Source organism: Erinaceus europaeus, chromosome 17, assembly GCF_950295315.1.
Source record: "Erinaceus europaeus chromosome 17, mEriEur2.1, whole genome shotgun sequence".
Lineage (NCBI taxonomy): Eukaryota > Metazoa > Chordata > Mammalia > Eulipotyphla > Erinaceidae > Erinaceus > Erinaceus europaeus.
The window spans coordinates 72,306,330-72,328,794 of record NC_080178.1 but is presented as its reverse complement, the minus strand read 5'-3'; the positions used below and the strand labels follow the sequence as shown (position 1 = coordinate 72,328,794).

The window sequence follows — 22,465 nt, the reverse complement described above, 5'->3', positions numbered from 1 at the left end:
CCGGGATCCTTACGCCGGTCCTTGCACTTTGCGCCACATGCGCTTAACCCACTACGCCACCGCCCGACCCCCATAAATAAATATTTTTAAAAAGAATTTAAAAATGGATAATTTTGCTAGTTTTCCTCCTTGTAACCACCATTCTTTTCAGTCATCTTTGTTGTCCCCACCTATAGTATTTGCTGACAAATGAGACTCCATGTCCCCACAGGGCTGTGCAGACCTCCCTGACCTTGGGGTGGAGATTTAGAAGTTCTGCTCTGTACTGTGGAATGATAGAATAAAGCAGAAATGATGATTTGAGGTCTTGCCTTGCTTGGTTTTTATTTTTTATTAATTGTTTTATTTATTATTTTAATATGAGAGAGAAACAGAGAGAGACCAGAGCACTGGGGAGTAAACCTAGGACTTTAGAGCTTTGGCATGTAAGTCTTTTACATAACTATTATGCTGTCTCCTCAGTCTGGTTTTTTTTTTTTTTTTTGTCTGTTTATTTTTTAAGATTTTTTAATCAAAGAAAGCAGAGTTGGGGGAGGAGGGCAAGAAAGAGAGAACATCAAAACATCACTCTGACACATGTGAGGCCAGAAATTGAACTTAGGACCTCATATCTGAGACTCTTTATCTACTGCACCACCTCCCAAGACACTTAGACCCCCCCCCAGCATATATCTATTTATTTATGACAGAGAGAACCAGAGCATCACCCTGGCACCATATGATTGAACTCAGGATCATATGCTTTCTGGCTCCCTGGCCATCGAGGTCTCACACTAGATCTACCACTAAACTCTGACTTTGTGCCAGGTACTTCCTCTTCACCTGCTCTCCACCTAAGTTCAGCCATAATAAAAGGACCAAGACAAATTGACTCCTTTGTGTCTTTTCAGATCTGAACTTCTGAGGTGACCTCAGTTAATCAGTCAGGCAGCCAGTCTTGTGTAAGATTTGAACTTGATTGTTAGTAAGGAATTGCACAAGGGATGGGGTTCTACTTCAATGCAATGGGATCTGAAAGGGGGTTCTGGAACCTTCCATGGATAAAGTAAAAGACAGTGTTATAATGTGGAGCTTTCCCTCAAGTGGATATAAAATTTCTTAACTGTTGAGTTTGTCCAAGAAGCTGATTCTAATGCAAGCACTAGAGGGGAATGCTGAACTGGGACGCAGGCCTGGAGCTGACTTTTCCTGACTTTTACATGTGCTTCCCATAGCTGTTCCAGAAGCAGTAAGTGCTTCTGAGCTCAGGAACCCTCCTCAGGATAAAGCTCAAACTCTGTTACTGGGATTTCTATAAGATCCCTTAACTCTCTGTCTCCATCCCCTGAAAATGATCATCTTCCTTGCTTCATGGCTTTTGCAGAGGACCTACTGATTTCTGCCAGAATTCTCTCTGACCTAACCCACAGCTTACTCAGTTTGACTCTTAGGCTGTAGGGATCATGGTAAATGTCACATCCTCCAGGAAGCCTTCCCTAATCACCCATGCCCCCAAGCCAATTAGGTGATTTCCTATTTGCATTCTAGAGGATTCTAAATTTTTCCTTACCATAACATCAGAACCATTATAATAGAAATGCCTGCTACATATCTGTTGCTCCATCTATACTCTAGACTTTTTTGAGTTGTAGAATTTGAGGGTAAGGACTTGTCTCATCACTGTCACAATCTCATGATCCAGACCTTGTGGCATAACTGCTCAAACAAGGAGCCTGAGTCCCTTTCATCCAGTTCACCTAGTTCATGGGGCCAGAATTCCCTGCCAGGTCTGCCTGTCTTCACCATGTCTTCCTCTTATTGTGAAGCTTTCTCTGGATACACCTCTACGAAGTCCTAAGCAGCAGCAGGGAACACAGAATTTGTGGCTCATTTGACTTAGACCTTTATTGCAAAGCTGCTCATTTCCAAGACAGTCCTGTTGACTGACCTGACAGCACAGGGGCGGTTATGCTAATGGGGTTCAGCAAGTCTCTTTTTCTCTCCTGGGTTCTCTATAACCTTCCCACCCTAGACGCTTTGGTGGGATAAGTGTGCTGGGAACATTTGTTTTTTCTTTTTAATTTGTGAACTTTGAGACCCAAACATACCTCCTGCCTCTTGAATTCTAGCAGTTTTAGATGCTCTTGGGTTTTGGAGATAGGGGTGTATGCAGCTGCAGTTCTCACACGGCAGACTTGCCTCTCATTACTGCTAATTGCAGTCCTAATGCCAAGGGACCTGGGCTCAGACTTTCTAGTTTTGTAAGTGGTAACCTATTTTATAGCACTGGCTACTTAGGATACATTACAGTATCTTCTAGGCAGCTGCTCTTTAGGTAAATTAATACCTGGGGGTCCCTTTCCTTCTCTCCGATACTTTAAGTACTGTAACAGGCTTTCATTTAAATCTGCACAAGGCTTATTTCACCAGATTGCTATTTGGAAGGTCTAACAAAACACCTTTATGAATAGCAACTGTAATACCCTTAATCCACTAAACTTCCTGACTTTTTAAACTAAGTGGATTGTTCTGGATGAAATCAGGCTTTTTGTCTCTGCCTCTCTTCCTCTCCCCAGACCTGCCGCTGCATTTCCAAGACCAAGATTCTGGGGTGAAAATTCTTTTTTGCTCTTAAGATGCCAAACAAGAAAAGACTGGGAAATATTATATCGTTTTAGTAAGGCTAGTATTACTTCCCATTAACAATTAAATGTGATTTTCTTTTTAAAAAAAAATTCTTGGGGGGAGCCGGCAGTAGCACAGTGGGTTAAACATACATAACTCAAGTGCAAGGACAAGAACAAAAATATTCTAGGGGGGTCAGGCGGTAGTGCAGTGGGTTAAGCGCACATAGTGCGACCAAAAGACTGACCCCAGCTGCAGGGGGGTTACTTCACAAGCAATGAAGCAGGCCTGCAGGTGTCTATCTTTCTCTTCCCCTCCTCTCTCAATTTCTCTCTGCCATATCCAACAATAACAACATCAACAATAACAATAGTAATAACCACAACAACGATAAACAACAAGGGCAACAGAAGGGAAAAAAGTAGCCTCCATGAGCACTGGATTCATGGTGCAGGCACCAAGCCCCAGCAATAACCCTGGAGGCAAAAAAAATTAAAATAAAAAAAAAGATAGACAACTTTAAAAAATGCTCTTATTTATTTATTTATTCCCTTTTGTTGCCCTTGTTGTTTTACTGTTGTAGTTATTGTTGTTGCTGTTATTGATGTCGTTGTTGGATAGAGAGAAATGCAGAGAGGAGGGGAAGACAGAGAAGGGGAGAGAAAGACAGACACCTGCAGACCTGCTTCACTGCTTGTGAAGCTACTTCCCTGAAGGTGGGGAGCCAGGGGCTCAAATCAGGATCCTTAATGCTGGTCCTTGCGATTTATACCATGTGCGCTTAACCCACTGCACTACTGCCCGACTCTCTAAAGAAATATTCTTATTTATTTATTATTGGATAGAGACAAAGAGAAATTGAGAGGGGAGAGGGATAGGGGAAGAAACAGAGACACCTGCAACCCTGCTTCACCACTCATGAAGCTTTCCCCCTGCAGGTGGGGAACAGGGGTTTGAACCTGGATCCTTGCTCACAGTAATATGTGTGCTTAACCAGGTGTACCACCACCTGGCCCTCTGATTTTCTTTCTTATCAGTGGAAAAAGCTGAAGTTATTTTATTGTGGGAGAGTAAAAAATACATAGAAGAAAACATGAGAGAGGAATTCTTATAATATCATGTAGTGAGATCCACTGTGGAAACCCTGATGCCAGCCAGACTTTTTTCTGTTTACATATGCACTTACACATTTTACTTTTCTGTTTACATATGCACTTACACATTTTACTTTTCTGTTTACATATGCACTTACACATTTTAATTTTCTGTTTACATATGCACTTACACATTTTACTTTTCAAATACTAAACTACTCTTGAGCACTTCCTGGCATCTAGGCACTGTTCTAAATTCTTATATGTATTGATTCATTTTAAAAATATTTTTGGTAAAGAAACATATTTTTACGACTATGCTAGTGGTAAGGACCCATTGTCTACAGTGAAACTGATGCACAACATTCCTTAAGCAACATGTTCAAAGCCAGAAGGGTACAAATGGAGAAGCCAGAAAGTATGAATCTATCACTATTAACTGTGCCAATCTATAGACTCTATTAAAACATTTTGTAATCTACTTGTATGAGTTGACACTACCAGCATGTACAGCTCTTTTTTTTTTTTTTTAAGAAGGTGTTTTTTAAAAGTATTTTATTTATTTGCCTCCAGGGTTATCGCTGGGGCTTGGTGCCTGCACTACAAATCCATTGCTCCTGATGGCCATCCTTTTTCTATTGTTATTGTTGGATATGACAGAGAGAAATTGAGAGAGGAGGAGAAAACAGAGAGAGGAAGAGAAAGACAGACACCTGCAGACCTGTTTCACTGCTTATGAAGCGACTCCCCTGCAGGTGGGGAGCCGGTGGCTTGAACTGGGATCCTTATGCTGGTCCTTGCGGTTAACCCGCTATGCTACCGCCTGGCCCCTGTTTTTTTTTTATTGTAATTTCATTTTTTATTAATGATTTAATATTGATTTACAAAATGTAAGATGATAGAGTATAACACCATATAATTCCCACCACCTGAGTTCTGTGTCCAGTTCCCTCCACTGAAAACTGCAATAGTTCTCCCAAGGTTACCAGTACAGGCTGATCTATATCTATCTATATCTATGTATACATATTTTTCCTCCCCACTATTTCAACAGTCCTGCCTTCACTTTCTTTCTAGTTCACCCCTACACCTATTACTACTTCCAAGTGTCTTTCCTTTTTTTCTCTTTATTTCATTCATTTTTTTTTTTTTAATTAGAGCAAACAGCAATAGAGAGAGGGAGAGAAAGACGGATACCTGCAGACCTGCTTCATGGCTTCTGAAGCAAACTGCCTGCACATGGGGAGCAGGGTCTCGAACCCAGGTTCTTGTGCTTGATAATGTGTGTGCTTGACCTAGTGTACTAGCACTCAGCCCCCGTCTCTCTTTTATTCCTCTTCCTTCCCTCTCAGATAAGCAAAACCATGCCTGGCTTCTTCTGTTGTTTTTCAGATTTGCTTCCCTTTCATTGATGGTATAAAAACCAGATTCCTGGTGACAAACGCTATGGGTCCTGGTGGAATGGGGATGCAGAGCCCTGCGGTTTACTCCCCCTATCATTCACCCCTTTGGGAGTACGGACCAAAATTCTTTATGGGGTGCAGAGGGTGGGAGGTCTGGCTTCTGTAACTGCTTCTCTGCTGGCCATGGACATTGGCAGGTGGATCCATATCCCCAGCCTAGTTCTGCCTTTCCCCAGTGGGGCAGGGCTTTGGAGAGGTGGGCTGCAACTCTTTATTATCAGAATTCACTAGCATCATTTTTGTGAGTCACTGTGTTCTACAGAGGAGCTATAGTCACTTATTGTATAGAGGAGCCTCAATGTAGTGAACTCTTTCCCTGATGTTGAACATGGAATACTCTACGCCTATTGTTCTTGTAAACAACATACAAAGACCTTTCTTAGAGGTAAATATATGCACACTGGTGTGGACTGCAAATAAAGCCTGTATTCTATATTCTCCTTATAATTCTGACACTTGTATATGCAGATGATGCCATGGTGCCAGCAGAGAAGAACATACTATCTCCTGGCTGTTGGCGATGGGGCTGCCATGAACCATTCACACCCTTCCTGTGTCCATGCTCTATTGTTCCTGGCACCACACTGGGGAGGAAACTGGGTAAAAAATGGAGTCTCTGTCTAGGCCTAGCTAGCTTCCTGCAGCTGAACCTGCATGTGTATTGGTTTGCACTGTGCTCCAAAGTAAGTGAGAATTTTCTCTTTCTTCCTCTCTCTCTCTCTCTCTTTCTCTCTCTCTTTCTTTCTTTCTGAACTTAAACAAAAGTACATGATTAGGAACTCCTTTTTTGCCACCTACCCATAGAGTGACCCTGTCCTGTAGAGATAAAGAGGAAGGGAGGGAAAAAGGGGTATGGGCAAAGGTGATTATCACCAAGGTGACGCAAACGCTAGAAGAAGAAGAACCAAGGTGACAGGCAGTGAGATGAAGAATATTGTTCCCAATAAGCCAAGCCAAGCTTCAGACTTAAATAAAAAATCCAGAGATGATGGAGGCTGGTGTTGGTGCACCCCGTTAAGCTCACATAGTACGATGTACAAGGACCTAGGTATAAACCCCGGCTCCCCACCTGCAGGATAGGTGCTTCACAAGCAGTGAAGCAGGTCTGCAGGTGTCTGTCTTTCTCTCCCCCTCTTTATTCTCCCATCCTCTCTCAATTTCTCTGTCCTACCCAGTAAAATAGAAAACAAGATTAAAAAAAAAAAATAGCCAGCATCCAGCACCAGAGATAATCCCAGAGACAAAAAAAAAAAAAATCAGATCTGATCATGGGGATTCCAAGCATGCACTCTACTTACTGGTATTTTATTAACAGTATGGCCTTGGACTACTAGTTATTTAACCTGTGGCTTCTCAGTTTTCTGTATGTTGGGGATAATACTACCTCCTGCAAAAGGAATAGCAGAAGGGTTAAATAAAGCCAGACAGTTTAACATATCTCGATAAGTACTCAGTAATGAGGAGAACCTAATCCTAAGAAGTTAGATTTTAAGAGTTGGCAGACTTGCATACAGATTTTCGCTGATACTTACTAGCTATATAACCTTTTGTATTTTGCCTAATCTCCCTTGAGTTGAAGATGATCCGCAAGTCAAAGCTAATAAAATCAGTCTTATTGTAGCACTATGGAAGTGGGTGGGTAGATATCAACATGAAATACCTGGCACATAGTTGTTTTTCTAAGCCCATAGCAAGATTTGTAAATAACCACCCTGTATGAGTCCAGTGGTAAAGACGGGAGGTTTTGTTTGTTTGTTTTTTTAAAGAGGAAGCTAAGATTCATACAATCTGTTCCTTTTTTATTATAATTATTCACGAGAAAGATAGGAGGAGAGAAAAAACCAAACATCACTCTGGTACACATGATGCTGGGGATTGAACTCAGGACCAGTGATTTATACACTGCACCACCTCCCGGACCATGAAAGAAAGAAAAGAAAGAAAAGAGAGGAAAAAAAAGAAAGAGAGAGAGAGAGAGAGAGAAAAAGAAAGAAAGAAAGAAAGAAAGAAAGAGAGAAGTTTAATTCCTAACCAGTCTGTAACTTTTTTGCTTGTCTCTCCACTAGGCAAAGACCTAGAGTGAGTTGGGCTCTTTGCCAAACTAACCTCTTTTTTTCCTTTTTTCTTTTTCTTTTCCCCTTTTGACTTAGGCAAGATTGTGGTCTAGAGGTTGTGGAATCCTTCATATTTTGTATATTTTCTAATTCCTTATAAACTAAGAAGGGGAGTTGGCAGAATAAATGGTCTTGGCAGTGCATGTGCTGTCAAGCACAGCCCAGGTTCCAGCTTGAACCCAACCCCCCCCCACCCTCCACCCCCCCACCCTCGGCCAAATAGGAGGAGCTTGGGTACTATAGTAGCTCTTTCTGACTGTTTTGTCTTTATCTGAAAAGATTAACCTGGAGTAATGAAACCCCATGATAACAAGAAGCAACAAACAAACAAACAAACAAAAAACCTAAGAAGGGAAACAATGGAATATCATAGCTAAAGAACTTTATTTATTTGTTTGTTTGTTTGTTTTTGCCTCCAGGGTTATCGCTGGGGCTCAGTGCCTGGGCACTACAAATCCACTGCTCCTGGTGGTCATTTTTTCCATTTTGTTGGACAGGACCGAGAGAAATTAAGAGAGAAGAGGGAGAGGGAGAGAAGAAGATACCTGCAGACCTGCTTCACTGCTTGTGAGGCAATCCCCCTGCAGGTGGAGAGTGGTGGCTCGAACCTGAATCCCTGAGCTTCATACTATGTTCACTTAACTGGGTGTGCCACTGCCCTCCTTGAGCTTCATACTGTGTGCACTTAACTGGGTGTGCCACCGCCCTCCTTGAGCTTCATACTATGTGCACTTAACTGGGTGTGCCACCACCCGGCCCCCAAGTACATGTTTTCTTACAGTGAGTGTAGGAGGGTTCCATGGAGTGAGGTCTTCACAGCATTTGACATAACACTGAACACCTAGAAAATCCACAGTAAATTGGGGCCAGGTGGTGGTACCACCTGGTTGAGTGCACAGGTCACAATGCACAAAGACCTTGGTTCAAGCCCCTGGTCCCCACCTACAGGGGGACAGTTTTGTGAGTGGTGAAGCAGTGTTGCAGGTGTCCTTCTGTTTCTCTTCCTCTCTATCACCCCCTTCCCTCTCAGTTTCTGGCTCTCTATCCAATAAATAAAGATAATTAAAAAAAAATTTTATAGAAAATCCACAGTAAATTTAAAGCCTGCCTATATAGCTGAAGACAGATGGAGCAAAACTCAAATTCTCAAGACAAATGAATTTTCTTTTGAAAAGGGAATTCAGTGGGAAACTAGGTGTGCAGACTTATAAAACCGGAGGAGTCTTCAGGCCTCTGGGGTGGCAGTCTATGCGCTGAGCAGGAAAACAGTCTAAAAGCCATTCTTTGGGAGTAAGTTAGCCCAAGTCGCAAAGTGATGGGAGATGAGACACTACCCCAGAGTCCTGTTGTGCTCTCACTGCTTTGCTGTATGTCTCTATGATCTGAGAGCCTGAAGCACTGGGGCCAGTGGGAGAATTCAGGGTGCATGAAGTAATATAAAGCAGGGTCTCTCAACTGTTAGTTTACATCAGCCTATTCAAGGCTGCCCGTGATTGGCTCCTACTTGTTTCTTCTCTAGTCTCTTCCTCTGCTTGGTCATACATTTCCCTTCTCAGCCTTCATATGACCTTCCAGTGGGCCATGCTCAAAGATGTCATAGCAGCTGGAGCCACAATAGGAAAAGCCAAAGAAACATGGAGCTGTTTATTCTCCACTGTCTCTCTCAGTAGAGGTCATTGCCCAGCTGCAAAAAAGATAAGATGTGAACTCTCAGTATTCTCCCTTTGTCTTTGCCTCCACAGCACCATCACAGAAGTAGTTTCTATGAACCAGTGGAATTGGGGGGGGGGGGTAGATAGCATGTTGATTCTGCAAAGAAACTCTCATGCCTGAGGCTGCAAAGTTCCAGGTTCAATCCCCCATACCACCAGAAACCAGAGTCAATCAGGGATCTGGTTAAAATTTTTAAAAAATCAGTGAATTAAGTTATTTTAATTGTTCTTTTTTGTTTTAGGGAAAATGGATTGCCATTTGGATTTGCCTGTCTGGTTTTCATTGGTTTGTTTTTTTTTTCTTTTTTTCAGGGTACTGCTCAGCTCTGGTTTGTGGATCCTATTTTCTTTTTTCTTTTTAATAGTTATTTATTCCCTTTTGTTGCCTTTGTTTTATTGTTGTAGTTATTATCGATGTTGTTGTTGTTGGATAGGATGGAGAGAAATGGAGAGAGGAGGGGAAGACAGAGAGGGGGAGAGAAAGACAGACACCTGCAGACCTGCTTCACCGCCTGTGAAGCGACTCCCCTGCAGGTGGGGAGTCCAGGATCGAACCTGGATCCTTAGGCCGATCCTTACACTTTGTGCCACATCTGCTTAACCTGCTGCAATACTGCCCGACTCCCTATTTTCTTTTTTAGAACCATGTTTACTGCCCTAACCAAAGATGCAAGAAAGCTTATTTACAAGTTGCTGCCTGAAAGCACCTGACCAACTCCCTTTCTTTTTCTTTTTCATGGTTTATTTACCTATCGATGAGAGAAAGGACCAGAGCCTGCCTATCTGGCGGTTGCAGTGCTAGGGATCAGAGGTGGCACCCTCCGAGTGGACACTGCCTTTATAGCCAAGGGCATTGGGGTGGCATTTACAGAATCATTTAGATTTGACTATGTAGGAAGCTATCCCTAGACACAGATCTTTAATTCGTCACCAGATTGCACAGCACAGATTTTTTTTTTCTGACTTTATGAACAGTTTCCTTCTCTTTTCCCCCAGAATACACTCTCACAGCTTGCTAGCCTTTTCGTTCATGGCATCTGTCATGGATTGCAATGAGATGTGTTTTTTTTTTCTTAAGCAGACCAGCACTCCCATGTGCACCAGACCATAAGCTCCATGAGGGTAGAGAGAACCTTCTTTCTTGCAAGTTGCTCTTTCCCCAGCACAGTGGCTGGATGTAAACTTGTCACCTGACCATTCTTTTTTTTTTTTTTAATTTTTAATATTTATTCATTTATTTTCCTTTTTGTTTCCCTTGTTTTATTGTTTTAGTTATTGTTGTTGGGTAGGACAGAGAGAAATGGAGAGAGGAGGGGAATACAGAGAAGGGGAGAGAAAGATAGACACCTGTAGATCTGCTTCACCTGCAGGTGGGGAGCCAGAGGCTAGCTAGAACCAGGATCCTTCCAAGGGTCCTTGCGCTTTGCACCACATGCGCTTAACCCACTGCGCTACCGCCCGACTCCCCACCTGACCATTCTTTTGAAAACAATGGTCACAAATAATATAGGAAGAAGCCATTATATCATGGTTTCTGTTGTTGTTACTTTTAAAAACTTTATTATTTTAAACTTAAAAAAAATTTTATATTTATTTTATTTATTTATTTTCTCTTTTGTTGCCCTTGGTTTTGTTGTTGTTGTTGTTGTAGTTATTATTGCTGCTGTTGTCATCGTTGTTGGATAGGACAGAGAGAAATGGAGAAAGGAGGGAAAGACAGAGAGGGGGAGAGAAAGATAGACACCTGCAGACCTGCTTCACTGCCTGTGAAGCGACTCCCCTGCAGGTGGGGAGCCAGGGGCTCGAACCGGGATCCTTACGCTGGTCCTTGCACTTCGTGCCATGTGCGCTTAACCCACTGTGCTACCGCCCGACTCCCCTTTAAACTTTATTTTTAAAGATTTATTCATTAATGAGAGGAAAAGGAAGGACCAGAGAATTACTCTAGTGGTGTGATGATAGGATGTCAGGAATTGAGCTCAGGACCTTATACTTGAGAATTCAACACCTTATCTACTGTGCCACTGCTCTGGTCACTGTACCATGGTTTTTAATTAAAGGATGTATCTAAGTTTGGCCAGGACTCAAAGTTTTAGAAGTGATTAAAGGACTTCGGAGGGCTGGATGATGACACACCTGGTTGAGGACACACATTACCATGTGCAAGGACCCAGGTTCAAGCTCCGGGTCCACTTCTGTGGGGAGAGGCTGCATTAGCAGTGAGGCAGTGCTGCCATTGTTTCTCTTTCACTGGCCCTCTTTATATCCCTCCACCCTTAATCTATCTTTGTCCTATCAAATAAAATAATTTAGAAAACAGATAAATAAAGGACTTTGGGCTAACATGTTAATGACATGGCTCACCGGATGTTTGAGTGTTACTGTAGTTCACGCCAGCCCAAATCTGAGGATTATCAGTAAATGGGATGAAAAGTTGTAGGCCAGTGATGTCTATGGATCTGAATTGTTATCACTTAGAAGAAAATTGGCCTCATGTGTCCTTTTTTGGGGGTGCTGCCATTGTGGTTGGTGTAGTTGATTGGCACCCTGTCTAGAGAAGGCATCCTTGATGTTGGCTAGAGTACAGGAAATCTGCAGTTGTGATTTTAAGCTGACGATCCTAGCACCTGTGGTCATTTTCTCCAGTCTCCTCTGTCCCAGGATTTGTTAGCAAGCCTCTGGGTTCAAATTCAGAAAGTTTGTGTGTGTAGAGGGGGAAGGGCATAGCTCATGGATAGAGCCTTTGACTGCAGGTTCAGCATGAGGGTGAGTAAGCAGACTAACAGATCAGACACTCTTCCTGATGAGTGGTGCCTTTTGTTTAGAGGTGTGTGTATGTGTGTGTGTGTGCTTTTCTGTGTGAAAACCCACAAGTATGGGCTTCAGACAATCCTAGGAATTAGCCTGCTGAGGGGCAACAGAAATTGCAACTCCACACAAGAAAACATCAGAAGCTGAAATGCAATGCAGCACGTTCTATTTTAGCAATGTGACTGGACTCCTCAGCAGAAATTAGGTGGAACCCAGCATGGCTGTAAAGGCAACAGATAAACTGTCCCAGGACCAAAGGGAAGCAGGGATGCTGCAGAAGTGCCTCAGCAGGAAAGGGAAACTTCTCATTTATCTTCTAGGTCCTGAGTCCCAGAAAGGAATCAAGGGAGTGGAGAAAGAAGGCAGGAGATGTGAACACATGTCTCCAAAGCTCTGTGGACACCTCACAGGAGCACTTGTTACCTAGAGGCTCGGGGTTCTCCAGAGACAGACTTCTGTGTCCACTGACACCCCTCACCCCTGCTCCAAGCTGGTAGCCAGCCTCAGGCTCCTCAGACGCTCAGTGCTGACCTACGCAGTGGTCCCCTCTCCTCCAGGGAAACCTGGCTTCCCTTCTTCTGTTGGCTGGCTGCTTCCCTGTCATCTTTCACATCCATCGTAGCTTGAGGGTTATTTCCTGAGATGCCTTTCCTGACCATTCTAGTCAAAGTATGTGACTCTCTTTCCCAGCATTCTGCTTATTTCCTTCATGGTTTTTACCATGATGTCCAGAATGATTATCCTTTGTTTTTCCTAGTTAACAACGCCATCGGCATCGGGCATTTTCTTTTCACTCCCTGTGCCCAGTCAGCTAGGTGTCTGAACCAGGTTGAGCACTGAGTGAGTGACTGTTGAATGTTGTTCACTTTCTACCCCAAAGCTGCATGGTTTCTTAGAGTTTTTGTTAAAAGTCACAAATCCCTGAGCATTCACCCCTGTGCTTGGACGGCTTGGCAAAGGACTCCTGGACTGTTTCTCCCCTCCTCACACTTCAGTGTGTCTGCTGCAGCTCTCAGCGAAATCCCACAGAAGGCAGTGCCATGCTTCTCATTTTCACAGGTCTTGTTTTTCACCCCGTCTCTTCCCCTTGTTGTCAGTCTACCAAGGAGGGCCTGTCTGTCTTCTCTCTTTGCTCTATTATTAGCAAGTGAGAAGGAAGAGGCCCAGATGAGCTAAGACTAACTCCTGAACTAAAGAACCAAGAAGTCCTACAGCGGAAGCAGTTTGAGCCTGTGGAGTCAGCCACCCCTGATCTGTGGTTCAGGGATAGGCCTTGGAGCATCAGTGAGTCCCCTGAGATTTTCTGTCAGATGCCGATGTATTTCTCTCACAGGAGAGAGTCCCGAGGTTCTACCAGACTCTCGGTTAAGTGACCAAATAAAAGATGAAAAACCACTGAGCTAGAGTACTTGAAAATGCCAAAAAGTCCCCCAAAAGACTGTTTAGAATGTTCAGCTCTCTGGTTTGTCTTCCTTGGGAATAGATTGCTCAGCACAGAAGCAGATAGCAGTCCTGTTCAAGGGGCTTTCTGGATTGTTTTACTAATATAGATAATAAACACTTATGCCCCTCCCACTGCCAATAAAAGAAGAGTAGATCCATTCATAAGTACCATAAAGTATCATGTAATAGAAAAATCTATGAATCAGAGTTGTGGGAGAAGAATCAAATATGACACACCCACTAAAACCTGAACCCCTCTCAGCTTTGCACCTGCCTGATTCTACCACTCATCTGGGGCTTTTTTTTTCCCTTTAAGACAGAAAGTGAAAGACAGGAAGAAAAACACCACAGCACTGCTCCACAGCTTGTGAAGCCTCTCCTATGTAGGTGTTCTTATGCGGTGGTTAGGGACTTGGACCCAGGTTCTCACATATATTCAACTGCGATTTCTGCTGCATAGTATCACCGACCCCAATATTGATTTCATGAAAGTGCTCATTAAAAATAAGGGAACAAGGCGCTGGTGGTGGCACACCTGGTTAAGCGCACACATTACAGTGTGCAAGGACCCAGGTTTGAGCCCCCAGTCCCCACCTGCAGGGGGAAGGCTTTGCAGAGGGCTGCAGGTGTCTGTCTCTCTCCCTCTCTATAGCCCCTATCTCTGTTGATTTCTGGCTTTCTCTATCCAATAAATAAAGACAGCAAAAATTAACAAAACAAAACAAAAAAAGTCAGCTCTACCCTTTAAAAAAATAATAAGGGAACATCTGGGTCAGGCAGTGGCACCGTTGGCAGTGTACACATGCAATCTTGTGCAAGGGCCCAGGTTCAAACCACTGGTCCTCCTCACTGGCACTGAGAAAGCTTCGTGAGTGGTGGAGCAGTGCTACAGGTGCCTCTTTTTCCCCTACTCCATTCTGTTTCTCTCTGCCTCTATAAGGAAATAAAGAGAAAACCAAAAAGGAGTTGCTGGCATCAGTGGGGTTATCATGTGGGCACTAAGCCTCGGTGATAAGCCTGGTAGCAAAATAAGTAAATATGTAAACATAGATTTGTTCACTGATTTTGTTTTTCTTCTTTATTTCTGTCTTTCTTTCTTTCTTTCCTTCCTTCTTTCTTTCTTTCTTTTTTTTTCCAGAGCATTGCTCAGCTCTTGTTTATGGCAGTATGTGGGGTTGAACCTGGACTTGAGAGCCTCAGGTGTGAAAGTCTCTTTGCATAACCATTATGCTATACCCCATCCCCTATTTTGTTTTTTCTAATTTCACTTTCTATTCCAGATGAAAGGTTTCTTTCTCCCTTTCTCCCTTTCTTTCTCTTTCTTTCTTTCTTTATTTCTTTATTTCTTTCTTTCTTTATTTTTTGGCCAGAGCACTGTTTCGCTCTGGCTTATGATGGTACAGGGACTTGAACATGGGAACTGAGAGCCTCAAGCATGAGAGTCTGTTTATAATCACTATACTCTCTCCCCCAACCCTGAGGATTTTTCTACAGTTTTTGCACCTGGAGAGAGTTTATCTGTGGCTTTTTGGGGGGTCAGGCAGTGGTGTGCCAGGTTAAATGCACATGCTACAAAGCCCAAGGACCTGATTGGAGCCCCTGGCTCCCCACTTGCAGGAGGGTCACTTCACAAGCAGTGAAACAAGTCTGCAGGTGTCTGTCTTTCTCTCCCTCTCTATCTTCCCCTCCCCTCAATTTCTGTCTGTCCTATCCAATAAAAATAAATAAAAATAAAAATAAATAACGGCCTCAGTGGATTCATAGTGCAGGCACCGAACCCCAGTGATAACTCTGGGAAAAAAATGGTTCTGTGAGTTAACCTGTGTACCTGAGCATAGTGAACTTTATTTCTGTTGAGAAAAAAATGTTGGACCCTGAATCTGTGAGAAATTTGTCTGTTTGTATAAGCTAGAGTCAGAAATGACAGGGAAACACTGGCTTTTGCAAAGAGCCAAAGGGCCAAAGGGCATCTCTTAGAGTTGGCTGGCCTACCTTCTTTTTTCTTTCCTCCTGTTGGGCCTCCTGGTTACACTGATGGTTGTCTTTCATGCCATAGGAAAATCCTGGCTAAATTTTCATCTGTAGCTACAAAGAATTCAATATTTAATATTAAAGATTCTTAATTTCAACCTCAGAAAAGGTACCAAGACACCCCCCCCCACACACACACACACCCTTTTAAAGCACTGAGTCTTGTGCAGTAAAGTTGCTCTTATAAAGATGTCTTGATCAAGCCTGTTACTTAGGACATATGAGATTTACAGGAATTTTTAGATAGGAAGAGACTGTGTTTATTCACCCTGTTTCAGTAAAAGCCAAGGTGCCAATAGGGACAGGCCTGCTCTTTGGGCATCAGGCCTCCTCCATGCTCCATCTCCTCTCTGACCTGACTTCTTCCTCAGACTCCCCGTGGCTCACTGCTCACTCTGCTCAAACCACACTACGCTCCCTGTTCTTACAACAGAAGTGCAAGTAGTATCTCAGACCTTTGTACTATATCCTTTTTGTTTTCTTAAAAAACAGAGAGATTTGTTTGTTTATTTATTAACGACAGAGCGGGAGAATCAGAGCCAGAGATCAAACTTAGGACCTCATATTTGTAGGTCCTGCGCTGTGGCCACTCTGATTTATTTTATTTTATTTTATTTTATTAATTTATTTAGTTTTAGCCTCCAGGGTTATCACTGGGGCTCGGTGCCTGCACTATGAATCCACTGCTCCTGGAGACCATTTTTCCCCATTTTTGTTGCCCTTGTTGTTGCTATAGTTATTGTTGCCATTGATGTTGGATAGGACAGGGAGAAATTGAGAGAGGAGAGGAGACAGAGAGGGGTGAGAGAAAGACAGAAACCTGCAGACCTGCTTCACCACCTGTGAAGCAATCCCCCTGCAGGTGGGGAGCCGGGGGCTCCAACCGGGATCCTCATGCTGGTTCTTGCGCTTCGCGCCATGTGCTCTCAACCCGCTGTGCTACTTGCCCAATCCCCAGCCAATGTGATTTTTCTTAAAGGTTTATTTCATTTATTGGAAGAGAGAGAAGCAGAAGCACCAACAAAGTGTAAGGTGTTCTGGGGCTTGAACCTAGAGCCTCAGACATGCAAGTCTCTTGACAGTTTTCTGCCCCTGCTTTTCTTTGGAGGTGGGGTGGAGGGGCTGTTGCTCTGGATAGTCGCATGACCTATGCTCATACTCTTTTCAGGTCTGTGGCAGTAACCATTCCCTCAACAGAACTTTCCTAGCCACCCTCTGTATAACTGTAGGCCTCTCCCACCTTGATACATCACATGCACTTCTCAACATTGTTATTTTCTCCTCCTCAGCATTTAGCACTAACACTGTATAATTCACATTTTCTCTCATTTATAGTTTCAAGAAGTTTTGGGGGGGGCAGGGAAGATAGCATAATGGTTATGCAAAGACTCAGGTTCAATCTCCTGTACCACCATAAGCCAGAGCTAAGTAGTAATCAGGAAAAAAGAAAGAAAGAAAGAAAGAAAGAAAGAAAGAAAGAAAGAAAGAAAGAAAAGGAAGTTTTTAATCTATTTTATTGGCTACTGTATCCTCAGCATGTGGAATAGACCTCACTAAGCACATGACAAGTGCTCAGTAAATATCAGCCAGTTGAGTTAAGGCATAAACAAACGCACATTCGGGCTGCCTGGTGACACACATCTGGTAGAGTGCACCTGTTAAAATATGCAAGCATCTCAGTTCACATCCTTGGTCCTCACCTGCCGGAGAGAAGTTCACAAGTGGTGAATTAGTGCTGCAGGTATCTCTCTCTCTCTCTTTACCCTCCTATTTCTCTTGATTTCTCTCAGTCTCTACCCAAAATAAATAAAATAAAAACATGTTTAAAATGCTTTAAAAACATTTATATTCATATTAAAGATATAATTTTAATTTTAGCCACTGAAAAGGGACTAAGACACCCCACCCCCAATAAAGCTACAGTGTCATGTGCAGGTAAGTTGTCCTTATAAAGAAGTTGGTTAATAAAAATTGGCTTATCTTGGTGGTTAATCTGGATTTTTACATGCTAAAATCATGGAACAATTGTAGCAAACTAGAATATTTTGAATTGTGTCTGTATGTGTTCATACACACACATGATTTTGTATGCCTCTATACATATTCACCAAATGTACATATTTAATGTCTGCATATAGACAGGTACATCCCAGTTAGCCCAAAGGTCACCTTATTCTCAATAAAATAAGTCACGTAAAGACGGTGCAGCCCCAAGGACCGTGCTGAAGGGAAAGGGAAGGCGAGGAGATAGTACAGGGGTTTACATGACAGACTCTCCTGCCTGGAGCACCAGAGATTCCAGGTTTAAACCCAGACTGAGCAGTGCTCTAGTAAAGGAAAGTAGAATGAATGGCCTAAAGCATCTAGTCAGCCACCACCCAGGTCCATCCTGACTTTTGTCTGGATAAATCCGGTTCCAGCTGCCTCCCTACACGCCCCTCCCCCACCCTGGCCTCTGCACACCACTCCCCCTGCAGATGCTGACAGCAGTTTTCCACATGTGGGTGTGCCCTTGGGGGCGATAGGTGAATGATTAACTTCAGTTGGGACTCTTGAAGATCACAATCTCTGCTCCTAGACATGGACACAGTTGCTTTTTCATTCACCTGGGAAGCTCTACCAGACCCCTGGTTTCCTCTCTGCGTTGACCTTTCATTTGCTCCCTCTTGGGTGGGAGAGGAATTTCTCTTCACAGTCCCCTTTCAGAAAGGCTTCTGTTTGCTAAGTAAAATGCCGACGACCACACAGAGACCCTTCTTGGAGGCAGTGACTGCTTCCTTCCCTACTATCCTACCCCTTACACACACACACACACACACACACACACACACACACACACACACACACACGAGAGAGAGAGAGAGAGAGAGAGAGAGAGAGAGAGAGAGAGAGAGAGAGACAGACAGACAGACAGACAGACAGCAGGCCAGGCCAGAGAGAGGTTTTCTTAAGGAAAGTCTTTGAAAGCTTCCAGGAGCCAACTGCTGGGTTTTGGGAGAAGGGAGTTGGTTTTTAGAGAGCATATTAATCCTTTTTCATTTTGAAATAAAATCTTGTGATAATTTCACTTTTACATTGTCAATAGTAAAACAGTTGTTCATTGTCCATGGCATCTGTTTCTGTTGTTCCTTCTGGATTCCCTGATTACAGGTTTTAATAGGGATTAATCCTGCAACCCCTGCCCATCCCAGAGTTGGGGCTTCCTCCCCTCCAGACCTCTGTACCACAATGTGTAAAGTAGACATGCATAGGCTGGGCTTCTTGTTTAAAAAATAATTATGATAAGTTATATGAGGAATTAGTGTGTATTCTCATTGGCGCTGCCCCAGAACTGACATCACCAGCAATAATGCATGTCATTGTTAACGGTACAAGTAAGCATCTTCTCCCTTTGGGTTTAGAAGTTATTGCTGTAGGATAATCACTTCAATCAAGTGTTTTACATTTAATTGTTGGTAGAATGAGCTAAGAAATGATTGCAGCAGTGCTTTTTGTGCCACTCTTCATAGTAGTGTTTGGGGGATGAAATGTCTTTATACAGCCCCAGGGATTTTAAAGGTTTTCTTCACAGATTTTATTTAATTTGATCTGCTATCTCGTTCTCCCCTGGGAGACTCCCCTACCCCTACCGAGGGCACTTCCACTCGGTGCTTTACGGTAACTGTTCCCGAGTTTGGTGTTAGCTTTTGCTTTGCGAAACTTTTCACAGCTGACTAGATGCCGGCTCTCAGACCTCACTCCTCATTCCTTCAGCGCTTTAGGGGTTAATTTTGTTGGTGGATCAAATTTCTTTCCTGGACAGGGGAAGGATGATCCCCTGATCCCATTGTAGCTGGCCCCTTCATAGCAGAGCGGCTGGTGCCTGGGATTCCCTGGCCTGAGCTGGGTTGGCTCAGCTCTGCTGTCGCTAACGGAGTTGCCATCGTGAGATTCATTCAGCTTCTTTGTCCGTTGTTCTCCAAGGACTACAATGTAGGGAAATGCTCTGGCCTAGGAATCTTACAAGGTAGGACAATTTCCTAGAAATGTCTGGGTACTGGGGAGGGGTGTGGGGCGTGCACTGCCTTTTAGGTCCTAGAGTGGTATTAGAGAGGCTGGCAGAACAGCCAGTGCTGCCGTTGGCAGGATCCCCACAGGCTCTGCAGTGGGGGCAAAGCTGGCCAGGACATTCAGCATCCTTCTCCTTCTCCTGCCCAGCCCCCTTTCATTGTGACCTTGATAGTTTCAGAGGGAGCCAAAGCATTCAGTACCCAGATGCCCTTGGTGTCTACCTGGACTTCTGGGTTGTGTCAATATTGTACAGATCATTGTACCAGAGTAAGCTGTTGAGACTGGAAAACATGGGAACTTGAACAGGCAGCTGTCTCAGGTCCTTATTGCAGACTTTTAGAGGAGCCCTGTCAACTTGTGGTGGGGTCTGGGGGCTGCGGAGAAACCAGTGGAGGCATGGGAGCGGGAGAAAAGGCAGTGCCATGCCAGAGCCGGGGCTGCTCGTGGTTCAGACAGAGGCTCTGATGAAAATGCCTTGCAGTTGGAGATTTGTTTGGAGTTTAAGAAAATGGGTGAAGTTGTGGTTGTGCTTACTAATAGTGTGAATTACTGAGTGGGTTTCTCCTCCCCTGTTTCCTGGAAACTAGTCTCCAGGAGAGGTGTCCTGGGAGGTCTAAACATGAGGACTCTTCTGGCTTGTTAGCGCCGCTCTCCAGCTTCCCAAAGAGGAGCATTTCTATTTTTAAGCCCATCAAGGAGAGGGGAAAGCATGTTCAGTAGCAACTACTACATGCCAAGCATCTCACAGACACGATCTCATTTCATTTTCATTGCAAAGTCAGGAATATCCTCAGCTTTGAGAGGGGCATTAGGAACTAAGAGAGGTTAAGTGACTTGGTCAATCTCACCCAGATAAACAAGAGACAAAGCTGGAATTGGAGCCTACGTCCCCTCACCACCATCCAGTGTTCCTTGCTAGACTTGACAAATGACCTGGGTGGTTTTATCTCCATGTTGATATGTGTGTTCAATTGGGTGATGGCCATTTTTATGTGACATGCTCAGCAGAGGACACAGTACTCCCAAGCATAGCTTCCCAGGCTTTTGGCTTCTGTGTGTTTCTGGGAAGGAAGGGCAGCATATAAAGACACAGCCCTGCTGTGGTAGCCTGACCTACCTGAGAGTTCTCTGGTTTATGACTCTTGGGTCAATGGATGGTTTTGCAGCTGGAATTTTGCTCGTATATTTTGGGAGTGTGTGTGTGTGTGTGTGTGTGTGTGTGTGTGTGTGTGTGTGTGTGTGAAGTTTAATCTGGTGAGGCCACTGGCCTTGGCACTGGCCTTGGGCTGCTGGGCCTGTGCCCTGGAACTCCAGGTCTGTCTCCTGAATTTTTTGAGTCCTGAAGGGTGAAGCAGTACAGCAAGCAGCAAATGCTGACCTGAGCCGTAGACAAACGTGTGCAGGGGAGCCAGCTAAGTAACTAGGGCTGAGCAGCTCTGGGTTGCAAAGCCAATATTGAGTAGTTATGGACCTCATTTGTCTTCCTTTCCTCCACTCCCCAGAAGGGATAGTTTAAGGACAGCCCCTGACAAACACAATGAGACCAGCTGGATTTGAGGGGCAGCCAGCTAGGTTTGAAGTAACAGCCAGCTTGCTCAGCTGCCCTGAGGCAACTGAGTTTGAGAGCTAAGTGTGTGTGTGTGTGTGTGTGTGTGGGGGGGTGTTTAAGGAGGTGATAGGTGTGTTGGTCAGCACGTTGCTCTCCACCTACCACTCTAGACCTGAGGCACCCATGCAGTGCCCTGTCCAGCTGGGGCTTCCCACCCCCCTTTCTTTAACTACTTGGAGATGTTTGAAGAATAATTCATTGCATTTGAAAATATCCTGGGCTTTTTGAAAGTTCTAGTGCTTACAAAACTGATCTATTTAAAGGCATCTTTTGCTCTGTTCTTAGGTTGCATGATTGTGGTTAAGAAGAGCTTGGGTGGTCCGGGAGGTGGCACAGAGGATAAAGCATTGGGCTCTCAAGCATGAGGTCTTGAGTTCAATCCCTGGCAGCACATGTACCAGAGTGATGTCTGGTTCTTTCTGTTTCTTCTATCCCTCTCATAAATAAATAAATAAATAATAATAAAAGAGCTTGAGTTTCAGAATAAGGCAGATCTAATTTCAAATCCAATTCCACTTATTAGTTCTGATTCCATAAGCAGGTCACTGGGTCTCTGTAAGCCTCAGTTTCCACATCTTTATGAAAAAAAGGATAGTGAGTGTCCAGTGGCACACTCAGAGTGTGTATGTATGTAATAGTGCACAGGGACCCAGGTTCAAGCCCTAGGCTCCCACCTACGGGGGGTCGGGGGAAGAACTTCACTAGAAGTGAAGCCATGCTGCAGATTTCTCTGTCCCTCCCCCCTCTCAATTTGTCTGTCTCTAACAAAACAGAAATAAAATATTTTTAAAAGAATATTAATAATTTGCACTTTGTTGGGCAGGTGATGGTAAGGGCTTTCCGGGGTAACATCCTGGGGCTTGTTATTGCGATTTTTTTTTAACCCTGCATAAGTAAGCATTAACTGTTATTTTCACTGGTTAAAGTATGCTGAGTTCTGTTGATATTAGGACACAAATATCAAGTGGTAATCAGAACAGCAGTCTGTTTTGTTGTGATCCTTGGTAAAATCCAACAGGCAGTGGACCAAGCTTCAGCAGCTCAGTTTGAAGGAGCCTTGGAGGAGCAGGCTTTGTGTAGCAGAGGTCAGCAGACTCTCTGGTGCCTGTTGCAACAATGGGGGTTGAAGGCATCCAGACCTGGTTCTGGGATATTGAACCCCACTGAGCCCCAGGAAGCAATGGGAGGAATTTCACGCTTCCTTGGGGGACCACCTACTTGTTGAAGGAATGAGTTACCAATATGGGGCAAAGGTACTGTGGGGTGAAACTGAACTCCAGGCATTCTGAGTGCTGCCAAATCCCTCAGAGTCCCCTTTATGTGCTTTGTGTTTCCATCTCTCGACGCCACTGCCAGTGGCCTTGCACCTGGCACCATCTGTAGAAACTGCTTCCCCCCAGGGACACTGTTCATTTATGGTATCAGAAGAGCAAGTCTTTGCACTTGAACTTTATTGTCTATTTCATAATGTGGGCCTGCATCTCTTTCCCATGGTCCTTGAAAGTTCCCTGGATCCCAGACTATGGCTGTACAG

At 44.0% G+C, this 22,465-nt stretch overlaps 1 protein-coding gene across 16 annotated transcripts in view; it reads left to right on the top strand.

Moving 5' to 3' along the window:
• NAV2 (neuron navigator 2) overlaps positions 1–22,465 on the top strand; it is a 762,517-nt gene that overhangs the window by 645,791 nt on the left and 94,261 nt on the right. Inside the window, exon 1 of one of the 16 annotated variants that reach the window (XM_060177039.1) lies at positions 18,988–19,278. The exons of the other annotated variants lie outside the window; for them this stretch is intronic. Coding sequence (XP_060033022.1) covers positions 19,253–19,278 — 26 coding nt within the window. The 5' untranslated portion in view covers positions 18,988–19,252. Of the gene's footprint in view, positions 1–18,987; positions 19,279–22,465 lie in introns of those variants that run through there. 16 annotated transcript variants of the gene reach the window in all.